We start from the raw sequence: 12,405 nt of genomic DNA, 5'->3' as shown, positions 1-12,405 counted from the left end.
TTGTCTAAGAATCTCCATTACAACATTACACTAACAGGTATTTCTCCAACTTATATTTGAAACCTCCTCTTAAATGAAAACTATTCTCTGCAAAAACAACTCATTCTCCTTTTTTATTGTTGTTCAATCATGCCTGACTCTTCCCAGCCCCATTTGGGATTTTCTTGGCAGTTTCCTTTTCCAGCTTATTTTACAAATGAGGAAACTGGGGCACACAGTTAAATGATTTACCCAGGGTCACAAAGCTAGTTAGTATCTGAGTCCAGATTTGAATTCAGTCCTCTTTACTCCGAGACTAGTACTCTATCTACTGCACTGTCTAGCTGTCTGTAATAATTCAATTAATTGTGATAATGCTCCTTATATTGAACTGAAATAACTTTTTTTTTTCAAATTTTGTCCATTGCTCCTATTTATACTCTTGTGAGTCAAAAATAAGTCTAATTTTTCTTCCATGTAATAGCTGATAAAATTATTTGAAGACTTTTATTATGTCTAAGTCTTTTCTAGGTCAGATGTTTCCCACTTCTTTCGTTTGATTCTCATATGGCTGTAAAATCACTTTATCATTTTGATTATTTTCCAGAATTCTTCTTAAAATGTGATGCCCAAAACTTAATAGAGTACTTCAAATGTTTGCCAGGGATAAGTATAATCATCTCTTCTTGGGAACCATCACCTCTCTTAATTCATTTGAGGATAACGTTGATTTTTTTTTTTTGATTGCCAGGCAACATTTTCAATTCTTATTAAACATCTACTTGCTAAAACACCTATGACTTTTTGAAAAAAACTTGACTATTTGTATCTATCTGTCCTGTCCTTATGAGACTGATTTTATGAACTCGAATGATGGACTTTGTGGTAAAAGTTCTAGTTTTAGAATCAAGAAGGTCTGATTTAGAATCTTGCTTCAGATACATCTTATATGTGTGACCTTAGGCAAGTCCATTAATTGCTCTCTGCCTAATTTTCCCTCATATATAAAAGGAAGATACTAGCATTTGCCTGACATAGTTGTTTTAAAGTTAATTGAAAAAAAAGGTTAAATATTTTGCAAATCTTAAACACTATATAATTTATGATGTAATAAATGATATTTATTCAATTTCAATTTATTATATCTTTGTTTTAGCTTTTTCAGATCTTTTTGGGAACTTGACTTTATTTTCCACTGGATTAGCCATTTCTTCTCAACTTCATTCCATTGGCACATTTGACAAATGCACTATCTATGTATATAGATCATTGGTAAAAATGTTGAACAGTGATTTAGGATGCATCCTTAATAGACATCTCTACTCAAGTTGTTACTGATCCATTAATGAATACTCTTTTGGTACTCTTTGGTTCAACCAGTTTCTCAGTCTATCTAAGCATACTGTTGTCTAGTATCGTCTTATGATACTGTACTTATGATACAACTTGGCTAATGGGACAGCTCTGATATTTGACGTGAGCACATTAAAAAAAAAATTTTAATAGTATTTTATTTTTCCAAATACTTGCAGATAGTTTTCAACCATGTTGCAGATTTTTTTTCTCCTACTCCGTCCCACCCTTCCTTATGTGAGCAAGCAGTCTGATATAGATTAAACATTCAATTCTTCTAAACCTATTTCTGTATTTGTCATGTTGGACAAGAAAATCAAATCAAGAGAAAAAAAACATAAGAAAGCAAAACAAACAATAACAATAACAAATGGTGGGGAAAAATACTATGCTTTGATATACATTTAGTCTCCATAGTTCTATCTCTGGATGTGGATGGCACTTTCCATAACAAGTTTATTGGAATTGTCTTGAATTACCCTATTGTTGAATACAGCCATATCCATCACAGGTGAACATCACATAATGTTTTCTTGGTTCCCTTAGCATCAGTTTATGTAAGTCTTTCTAGGCTTTCCTGAAATCATCCTGCTGATTGTTTCTTATAGAACAATAATATTCTGACATTCTTATACCATAATTTATTCATGCTATTCCCCAACTGATGACCATCCACTAAGGTTTCAGTTTCTTGTCACCATAAAAAGAGCTGATATAGTGGATCCTTTTCCTTCTTTTATGATCTCTTTGGGATATAAGCCCAGGGGAAACACTGAATCATCACATTTTAGAAAGGACATTGATGATGTCAACTAAATGAAACCAGCTTCTCACCTGTGGGTGGTTGCAATCCTTTTCCTTCTTTTATGATCTCTTTGGGATATAAGCCCAGGAGAAACATTGAATCATCACATTTTAGAAAGGATATTGATGATGTCAACTAAACCAAACCAGCTTCTCACCTATGGGTGAGACTAAAATTTTTTTTTTTTTTTTTTGCTAAGGCATGTGGAGCTAAGTAACTTCCCCAGGATCATACAGCTAGGAAGTGTTAAATGTCTGAGGGCAGATTTGAACTCAGGTCCTCCTGACTTCAGGGCTGGTGCTCTATCCACTGCACCACCTACCGGCTCCAACAGAATTACAAATTAAACAAGAGTTTAATTTAAAGTGAGGGCAATAGCTTGTAAAAAAGAGGTAGATTAGACATATGTGAGATTTGAATAATTATCAGTGGTTACATGGTAAGTTATAGCTTTGACAGTGAAGGGTAATAGCAACAATGAAACAATTTTGATTCATAGTAGGGCTTCATGACTACCCATGGGTAGTTATCTGGTGCTTGTCTGAACTCAAAGAATACCTGGTGCTAATCTGCACAATCCAGAGTGAGAGATCATCCAGATCATAAATGCAGAGGATTATTGTTAAGCCGAACTCAGTACACAATTTGCTTGCTGTACTTTAGCTTTGTAAAAGAGTGTCTTTTACTATCTTGACAATGAGCTGTTGAGTGTACAGAGGGAGGACAAAGGGATGGTAAAAAAACTTTTAAGATCTTGACATAGGAAGAATACTTGAAGTTGCTTAATGTGGAAAAGAGAAGAATTGAGCAGGCATGGAGCATTTGAGATATGTCTTCAGGTATCTAAAGGGGTGTCTATCAGTGGAAGACGGCTTACACTAATTCTACATATTCCCAGAGGCTTTTAAAGGATTGATTTAATGATTTAATGAATTCCTGACAATTACAGCTGGACTCCAAGTGGAATTAATTGCCTTAGTGATGTCTTTACTAAAGGCCTTTAAGAACAACTCAGAGAATCCTTTGTTGGATTGTAGAGAGGATTCTTATTCAGGGAATGAGTTAGATTAAATGGTTGCTGAGGTCCCTTCCTACTCAAATTTTTTGATTCATGTGATTTATGATTCCTTCAGTATATACCAATCTTTATTTCTATATGCCTAATATTAGTTGCATAGGACTTCCAAGGATATTGAAGTAGGAACACCATCACTGATAATGAGATGTTATTCCGATTTTAATTATGCAATCTATGCTTTTGATATATGAAATATAACTTTGTTAATATCTACTTATGGCAAAAGAATAAAAAATCCACAAATAGGAAAATAGTCATGTGAAGCTTTCTTTATACATGGAGAAACTGTTTCACAGGGTTATAGATTTGAAGCTAGAAATTTAAGCACATATTTTTCTGTTGTTTGTCAAGGAAATAATGTTCTTGCAACTTAAAATCAATATTTTACTATATATATATATATTTCTTTTTGTTCCAATTGAAAAACTTCTCTGGTGATTGACTGAAAAAATGTGTATTAGTACTTTGGATTCATAGTTGACCTACATACATAATTGAACTAAATTAGAAGCTATTCTATAATTAATTTTTGAGTTAATTGAAACTGTAGAGTTTAATGGTATTTAAAGAGCATTGAAATAAGTTTTAACTAAAATTTGAAGTTTTTATAAATTTTATAAAGCATTTTATGTGAATAGGGAGCAAATAATTTTTTCTCTACTTTAATTATTTAATTCTTGAGGCTGGATTTGTACGTGGGTCTTCCTGATTCCAAGCCTAACTTTCTATCTAGTGGGCCAACAAGTTCATAAACATTTATTAAGCACCTATTGTGTACTAGGCATGACAAAGAGCTGGTAATAATAAGAAAGACAAAAGATAGTTTTTGCTTTTAAGGTATTCCTTGTCTATTAGAGGAAGTTAAAATGCAAATGACCACATATAAACAAGAAATATAGAGGATAAATTATGGGAAGGTAACATTAAGAGACATTAGGAAATAACTTCTTTCATAAAAATAAGTGAGATTTTTAGCTGACATTTGAAGAAAACCAGGGAAATCAGGAGGGCAGAGATGAAGCAGAAGTAGAGTTCCCCATATGAGGGAATTAATCTTTTAGATTCCTTGCAGTTGTAAATCTGTGATCCTATGCTTTATGAGAAGACATGGGTAAAAATTTTATGAGATGAGAAGACATCAGAGGTGGAGATGAGGAAGGAAAGAATTCCAGGCATGAGTGATTGAGGGGATGGACATATACTTCATACCAGTAGGCACTTTAGAAAAAGAGGAAGGCTTTGAGTTTAAGTTACTGGATGTAATTTAAGATATCCATTGTGGCAGATAGAGATGAGGATATTGATGCTAGTTACTTATAATTGATACAAAATCATTATGTCTTTTAAAAAAATCTGTCAGCATTATAACAATTTAGTTAATGAGAAATGTAGAAGTCAGCTAATAATAATAATTAGTTGCCTTTAATAAATCCAGAATTTTTGGATTGGATGAGTAGGAAAAATCCTAATTTTTCAAATCAGTATGGAAAGGTATTACTTTGTTCTTCTAGGACTTTACATATTTGTGACAAGGGAAGACTTCTCAGTGAGAAGGGAACAAGAGTATAGTAGATTTGTAGGTAGGAGTAAATAAATCCCTAAAGAAAGCTAAAACAATAAAACATTTTTCCTAAGATTTTTCCAGAAAACAGAAAGCATAGAAAAGAACTAAACAAAGAAGTTTTGTTAATATCCTCATAAATTTTATATAGCCTCATAAATTTTACATAGCTGTATATTTTATTCATAAATGTGTATAGTTTCATATACATATTAAAGTGAAATATCTTGTTTTTTTGTAGAAATGTTTACATTTTATGATTAATTTCATAGCAAATATAAAATGTTTAAAGAATTTTGAAAGATATCTGTTATGTGCAATTTCTGCAATAATTAAAATGTAATTGTTCAATATAAATATATTTCAGGGTGGAGCTGTAGCAGGAAATGTGGCTCACATACTTGACTCAAATCATGGAAAGGTTGGTTTTTCCCCTTGTTCCAAAAAAATATATTTCATGTATATATGAGAGAATTAAATGACTTTCAAATGTGACATAAGGATAATGTCATATCATCAACATACTGCTGTGGTAATTTTTGAGAAACATGCAACCATAAAAGTGGATGATTTAACGCTTCTTTTTTATTATGCAGAAGGCCTTACTGTATACTGCAGTCAATCAGTTGGCAATGGGAAGCAATTCAGCAGAAGATGAAAAAAATGATCCACTCAAGACCATTCAGAAGGCAGTCCTATTATCTCCAGGTGAATAACATAAAAATTACATAATTAATAACAGTATTTTCAATAATTCACAATTTAGATTTACAAGACTTTTATGAAATTTTTCCTTGAATATTTAAACATTAAATATTTGTTTATATGCAAATGGTACTAGTAACTAAAAATGGTTTTTAAGTCTTCATAAAAACAGATCTAATAGAATCCATACTTAGAAATATACTTCATTAGTAGCCATTGAAAAGTGAATTTTATTTTTAAAGTACTGCAATTTTATTTGGAGAACATAGAATGTAAATCAAATGAGCTGTTTCTTTTCTCTTTATTCCAGTAGTTTAAAGTAATGAGATTTTATTACAGATATTTTAGATATAGATTTCTATATATATATTTCACCCTAACCTAGAGAGGTTAGCTTCTTGAAGGAAAGGATTATCATTTTGGTTAAAAATTTTTTTACCAAGCCTATAATACCGTGAGTGATTATAGTATCAAGATCCAAGAAAGCTTGTTTGTGCCTGCAAAGGTCATAGAAGGAATTAAACAATTCAGAGGCCCTGAGGAGTGACTTTGTTCTGTTTTGAGGAGAATTAGAAAAAGTAGTGGAGAAGAATACAGTAGGGAAGATAAGAAAAAGGGAAGGGAATGTATTAACTCATATCACTCCTAATCTTGACCAGCAATCTCATAGTAGATTTGTTAGAGTTAGGACTAAAAGGTCTATGAAGAGTCTTTTAGTCTCACCACCTTATTTTACAGGTGAGGAAACTTAGTCCCAGCATGCTTAAATGAAGTCACTTAATCAGAGTCATTTGACCAGCGTCCTTTTATTACATCCTGTTGTTATAAAAGTATACTAATATTAAACCAAATAATTGTAATAGGGTAAAGGAACAAGTATTTATTAACTACTTACTATATACCAGGCACTAGGCTAAACACTTTACAATTATTATCTCTTTTGATTCTTATATTTTACAATTGAAGAAACTGAGTCAGACAGAAGTTAAGTGACTTGCCCAGGATCACACAAATATTAAGTGCCTGAGGCTGGATTTGTACTTGGATCTTCCTGATTCCAGGTCCAACTTTCTATCTACTGGGCCAACAATTGCCCAATTATGACCATTCAGGTTTGGGCCCCCCCAGAAAAAGAGATGAGAAACCTGTGTGTTTTTTCCTTTGGAGACATGGGATACTCTTCGTGCCAACACTGCTTATACTGTTAGGTGTGGTCGCAGAAGTGGATTTACTGAACTGATTTTCTTTGTTATAAGAGAAGAGAATTTATTGGTTGCTCCTATACCTCAAAACGTCTTGTAGGACTGAAATGTTCTGTATGTGTTATCTTGAGAGGTCAACATCTCCAACTCATCATTGAGAAGGCCTGCCCTCAACTCTGTGGCTTGGATTATGGGGATTGAGGGATGAGAACTCCATATGGAAATTGTAGGGGATCTGAAGAAAGAGAGCTTTGGAAGCCAAGGGCCTCTTGCTATTGTTAGAAGTGACATGTAACTTTTAAGGGATACTTTTCAATCCTTCCTTTCCCCCTCCCTCCAACAAAATTCATTCCCTCCCCTCCACCCCCATCCTCCACAGTCCAGCATTAGCCTACTGACTTTATACTGCTGCCATTGTTGATCCTGACCAGGATTTTTCTCTTCTTCTGGCCTTTCAGAGTATCATTTCTCCTTTATGTTGCTGTTTTTAAGCTAGTATGCTGCCTTTATGATATTTTCTCATGCTTTTATCTGGAAGCATAAGGCACTATCTCATTGAGTCTATTTTGCTTATAGTTGCTTCCTTATCATTCCTTTCTTCCTTCTTAATTCTCTCTGCCCCTACTTATTTCCATGTTGAATTCACTTCTACACCAAAGTATGTGTGTGCACACTTTTTAAATTTAGTTTAGATGAAGATGAGATTCATGTGATGTCTGTTCTCTGCTACCCTTTCTCCATGTTTTTATAGCTTCATTTCTTGGACCCCTGTGATGTGAGTTAACACATTCCCTACCCTTTTTCTTATCTTCCCTACCATATTCTTCTCCACTACTTTTTCTAATTCCCCTCAAAACAGAACAAAGTCACTTCCCAGGGCTCTAAATTGTTTAATTCCTTTTGTGACCTTAGCAGACATGAGAATTTTGAAGGGATATTTATTTGTTTTCCTCCTTTTGGAATACAAGCACTTTATCATTGTGTAGGATTCTCCAAATGCTTAGATATAGTTTACTTTTCAAGTATTACCTTGATTCTTCCTTGCTTTAGATGTAGGAATCCAGATTACTATGTTGCCTAGGAGCTGGTTTTGTCTTTTTTTTTCTTGTTTGGCTCAGGTACTGAACTGAATGCTGATCTGACTCTGTATCTTGCTATGGGTCGGGAATGCCAACATGCCTATATCTACTTCCTGCCTTAGTCTCTACTAAGAGCCTGTAAAGAGTTTTGGAAGTTTTCTTGAATAAATCTATCCTGGATGGAGGAGCTTAGAGCTTTTTTTTCCTTTTGTCATTATTTTTTCTGGTACTCTTTCAGAACTTTTTCTAGAGTGTTTATTTTATCTTGGTTTTTCCAAGTCTTAATATACCCCAATCCTAGCTGGAAAACAACTACCACCAGAATTCTTTCTCTCCTGAATAAATTGCAAAGAGTAAATTGAGCAATGTTAGCATGCATTTTGGAAACATTGACATCACATAATATTTAACAGCATAATTTTTTAACAGGAGTCTGTTGACCAAATACATAATCTTGATTTAATATTCTAAAATAACTTGTACTCAGTAATGTAGATCAGGCAACTAGGTAAATTTCCATTTCCTGCAATTATTATTGAATGAGTTAACACTAATTTAAAAAAAGACTCTCCTCTGCCATTTACTAGTCTTTTTTTTTTTTTAATTATAACTTTTTATTTACAAGATATATGCATAGATAATTTTTCAGCATTGACAGTTGCAAATTCTTTTCTTCCAACTTTTTCCCTCCTTCCCCCAGATGGCAGGTTGACCAATACATGTTAAATATATTAAAGTATAAGTTAAATACAATATATGTATACATGTCCAAACAGTTATTTTGCTGTATAAAAAGAGTTGGACTTTGAAATAGTATATAATTAGCCTGTGAAGGAAATGAAAAATGCAGGCGGACAAAAATAGAGGGATTGGGAATTCTATGTAGTGGTTCATAGCCATCTCCCAGAGTTCTTTCCCTGGGTATAGCTGGTTCAGTTCATTTCTGCTCTATTGGAATTGATTTGGTTCATCTCATTGTTGAAGAGGGTCGCGTCCATCAGAACCATTTACTAGTCTTGATAATGAACAGGATCTAATGACAAAGATATGTCCACATTTTAGAAAGGAAAGATTAATAAGGTAAAGGGATTTGTGGTGTTCATTTTGATTATCTTGTCTTGTCTTAGGTGATTTATATTTATTATAGGCAGTTGTTCAGACAAAGGGGTTTGATCAAACATCTAATTGTGTAGATTTGTACCTATTAGAGAAATAATCTGTGATACATAAAAAATGCAATAAATTTAGAGCAGTCTAGTACAGCTGTGTAATATCAGGGCTTAAAATTTCTAGAGCTGTATGTAGCAGAGTTTTAACACAATATTTTATGGTATTTTTTAAAAAATTAAGTAGTTAAATATAGCCAGAAGAACAGAGAGGGAAATCATTTTTCTCATTGAAATGGAACTGGAAAGTATTAAGATTTAGGTGGAGAGGGGAAGATGTGAGATGTTATATGAGAATACTTTGGTAAGTTTCCAGGTATGAATCTGTGCATCATTCTGGCCCTATCATTCAGCTTCATAAAGAGTATACCTATGAGTTAGCTGTGTATGAAAGCATTATCACTGAGCAGGGTTCTTTTTACTGCTTCCTAATTATTGAGCAATAAACCTCCCAAAAATAGGCTGCTAATAGAAGAGATGACCTGAATAATCCACACTGGATTGTTATGTCTTGAATGGTTTACAGAAGTATAATTGATTCATGTTTCAGTTTTCTTTTTAAAAAAATATTTCAAATTCACCATGGCTAGTCTGTTTTTTGACTAGAGCAAATTTATCTGTTTTTCTTTTGAAAGTGGTTAATAGGATAGTGATTAGTAAAACAAATATGTGGAGGCAGATCTTTGTGCTATATCTATATATATATATATTTTTTTTTTTATTATAGCTTTTTATTTACAAGATATATGTGTGAGTAATTTTTCAGCATTGACAATTGCAAAACCTTTTGTTCCAACTTTTCCCTTCCTTCCCCTTACTCCTTCCTCCAGATGGCAGATTGACAATACATATTAAATAAGTTAAAGTATAAATTAAATACAATATATGTGTACATGTCCATACAGTTATTTTGCTGTACAAAAAGAATCAGACTTTGAAATAGTGTACAATATATTTTTTTAAATGGATAGTCAGTTAAAATATTCTAATAATGAAAATGGTAGATTTATCATTTCTACTTTAGGAAATTTTAGAACTACATGATTATCCAGAGCCTATAATAGAATTTTTTCAAAGGAATTGTCTGCAAAATGTATTGATTTTTCAGGTTTCAGAGGAGCTTCCAAGATTTGTTCCTTTCCTTCTTGGGATAAATTTAAAAACATGTGGCTGTGTCTACATGAGAGAGCTATGACTCTCAGGAGTCATAAAATCCAACCTCTATTTTTACAGATGACGAAGTTGAGTTCCATGGCAGTGAAGTACTTCTCTGGTAACTCTTCTAGTTATGTATCCCTGGTGAAGTTTGAGCCTGTCTTCTCATCCTGGATCCAATGCTAATTCTCACACTATCTTCATAGGAATGTGTTTACATTCTAACTGCACTCATGTACTAGAGAAGAAAAGGTCCCTGGATATAGAACCTGGAAATCTAGGATTAAATCTCAGGTTAATTAATCATTTAGTAGGCATTTGTTAAATACTTGGTGTATGCTGTCTTTTGGGGAGATAAAGATAAAAATGAATTAGTCCTCAAGGAACTTAAATTTTATCAGGGGATACAACTTGTATATAAAATAAATTAGAAATAAAATAAATATAAGGTAATTGAGTGAGAAGGCAGTACTAGCTGCTAGTGTGATCAGAAAAAACTTCATTGTGGTTTTGCTTTGTACAGTTTTGAAGGAAAAAGGTAAAACTAAGAAGTGAAGGTAAGATAGGAATTCTGTGGTTGAAAACCAATGTCAAGGCCTAGAAGTAGGAGACTTTTGTGTCAGTAACATTAATAAAGACAGCGTTAGTGGACCATAGAGTAATAATGAATGTATTATTAGGTTGAAAAGGTATGCTGATGTTTAACCTATATCAGATTGCTTGCTGTCTTGGGGAGGAGGAAAGTGGGGAAAGGAGGGAGAAAAATTTGTAACACAGTTTTGGAAAGATGAATGTTGAAATCTATCTTTGCATGTATTTGGAAAAATAAAATACTACTGGAAAAAAAAAGAGGTATGTTAAAACTAAATTGTGAAGGACTTTAAAAGCCAAAAAAGAGAGTTTATATCTTATTTGATCCTAGAGGTAAAAGAAGTTAACTAAGTGGAGCAGTAGATGGAGCATTAGCCTTAGGAGTCAGGAGGACCTGTGTTCAAATTCAACTTCAGACATTTGTTAGCTGTGACTGAGCAAGTCTTTTTGCCTCTTTTTTCCCTTTTCTGTAAAACTTATTTTTGCTAAGAAAACCCCTTATGGGATCAGAGAGAGTCACATGTTTCTGAAATGACTCAAGAATAAGAAATAGAAGGGAGTCATTGGAGTTTATGAATAGGAGATTGATATGGTTAGGAAAATCACCTTGGATTGATGGACTGATGAGTAAAGAGACTGGAGGCAAGGAGACCAGTTAAGAGTCCATTGTTGATCTTCATAGCAACCCTGAGACATAAGCTGTGTTATTATTCTCCCGTTTGTATGGGTGAGGAAATAAAGGCAAACAGAGGTTAGATAACTTGCACAGGGCACACAGTTAATAAGGACAGGGCACATCTGATACCAAATTTGAATTCAGGTCTTCCTGGTTCTAGGTCCAGGACACTTTTCTCTCTAACTGTAATCCTTTTATTTTTCCTGAGTTCATTCCTTATCTCACTCATTATATATATATGATTCCAGATATTTTCCTTTCTACTCAAGAACCTCACATCCTTTCAACTGAGGATTTTTCCTTTTATTTTGCTCAGGCCATTTGCCTATGAGCTCTCTCTTTTGCACTTCTCATATCAAAACTTTAATATCGTCCCTTCCCTACCTTTATAACCCTTCCCTTTCTCGATAATACAGTCACTCTTTTCCTTGCCAAGGCCAACGCTTCAACATGTACTTATGATCCATCTTCTACTGCTAAACCTCCCTTAATTGTCCTTCCACTGCTTCCCCTAGTCTTTAATCTCTTGCTATGTAATGGTTCCTTCCCCATTATCTTTCAATATGCCCAGTTCTCATCTTTAAAAAAGCCTTCACTAAACTCTACTATCCCTTCACGTTATCAACATATAAGCTTTATTAGCCAAGCTCCTAGGAAAAGAAAATACTGCTCATACTTATTGCTTTCACATTTTTTCTCTCCTTAAACCTTTGCAATCTGGCTTCTAAGTTCATCATTTAATTGAAACTTCTGTGTCCAAAATGATCACTGTGTCCAGGTCTAATGATCTTTTCTCAGTACTTAACCTTCTTGATCATTCTACTGTATTTGAGCAACCTCTTCTAATTACTGTCTTCTCTGGATTCCTGTGATGCTCCTTTCTCCTGGTTCTTCTCTTTTCCTACTTTTCTCTGTCCCTCCCTTACCTGATCTTAACATTTTAGCCTCCCTTGTTGATTCATCACACTTCCTAACTGGGGGTGTTCCCTTGGATTCAGTTCTAGGCCCTCTTCTCTATTTCTCTATATTCTCTTGGCAGTTCATTCTCCTACTGA

The 12,405-nt window shown here is 33.7% G+C and overlaps 1 protein-coding gene across 4 annotated transcripts in view; it reads left to right on the top strand.

The window, feature by feature from the left end:
* The window catches only part of SKIC3 (SKI3 subunit of superkiller complex), a 115,540-nt gene that overhangs the window by 77,033 nt on the left and 26,102 nt on the right, over positions 1–12,405 (top strand). For all 4 annotated transcript variants that reach the window (XM_051993879.1, XM_051993863.1, XM_051993871.1 and 1 more), the window contains 2 exons: positions 5,144–5,197; positions 5,373–5,484. In XM_051993879.1, the coding sequence (XP_051849839.1) occupies positions 5,144–5,197; positions 5,373–5,484 (166 nt within the window). The remainder of the gene's footprint in view (positions 1–5,143; positions 5,198–5,372; positions 5,485–12,405) is intronic.

The sequence above is a fragment of the Antechinus flavipes genome, chromosome 1 (assembly GCF_016432865.1).
Source record: "Antechinus flavipes isolate AdamAnt ecotype Samford, QLD, Australia chromosome 1, AdamAnt_v2, whole genome shotgun sequence".
NCBI lineage: Eukaryota > Metazoa > Chordata > Mammalia > Dasyuromorphia > Dasyuridae > Antechinus > Antechinus flavipes.
This window is presented reverse-complemented; position numbering and strand designations above follow the sequence as displayed.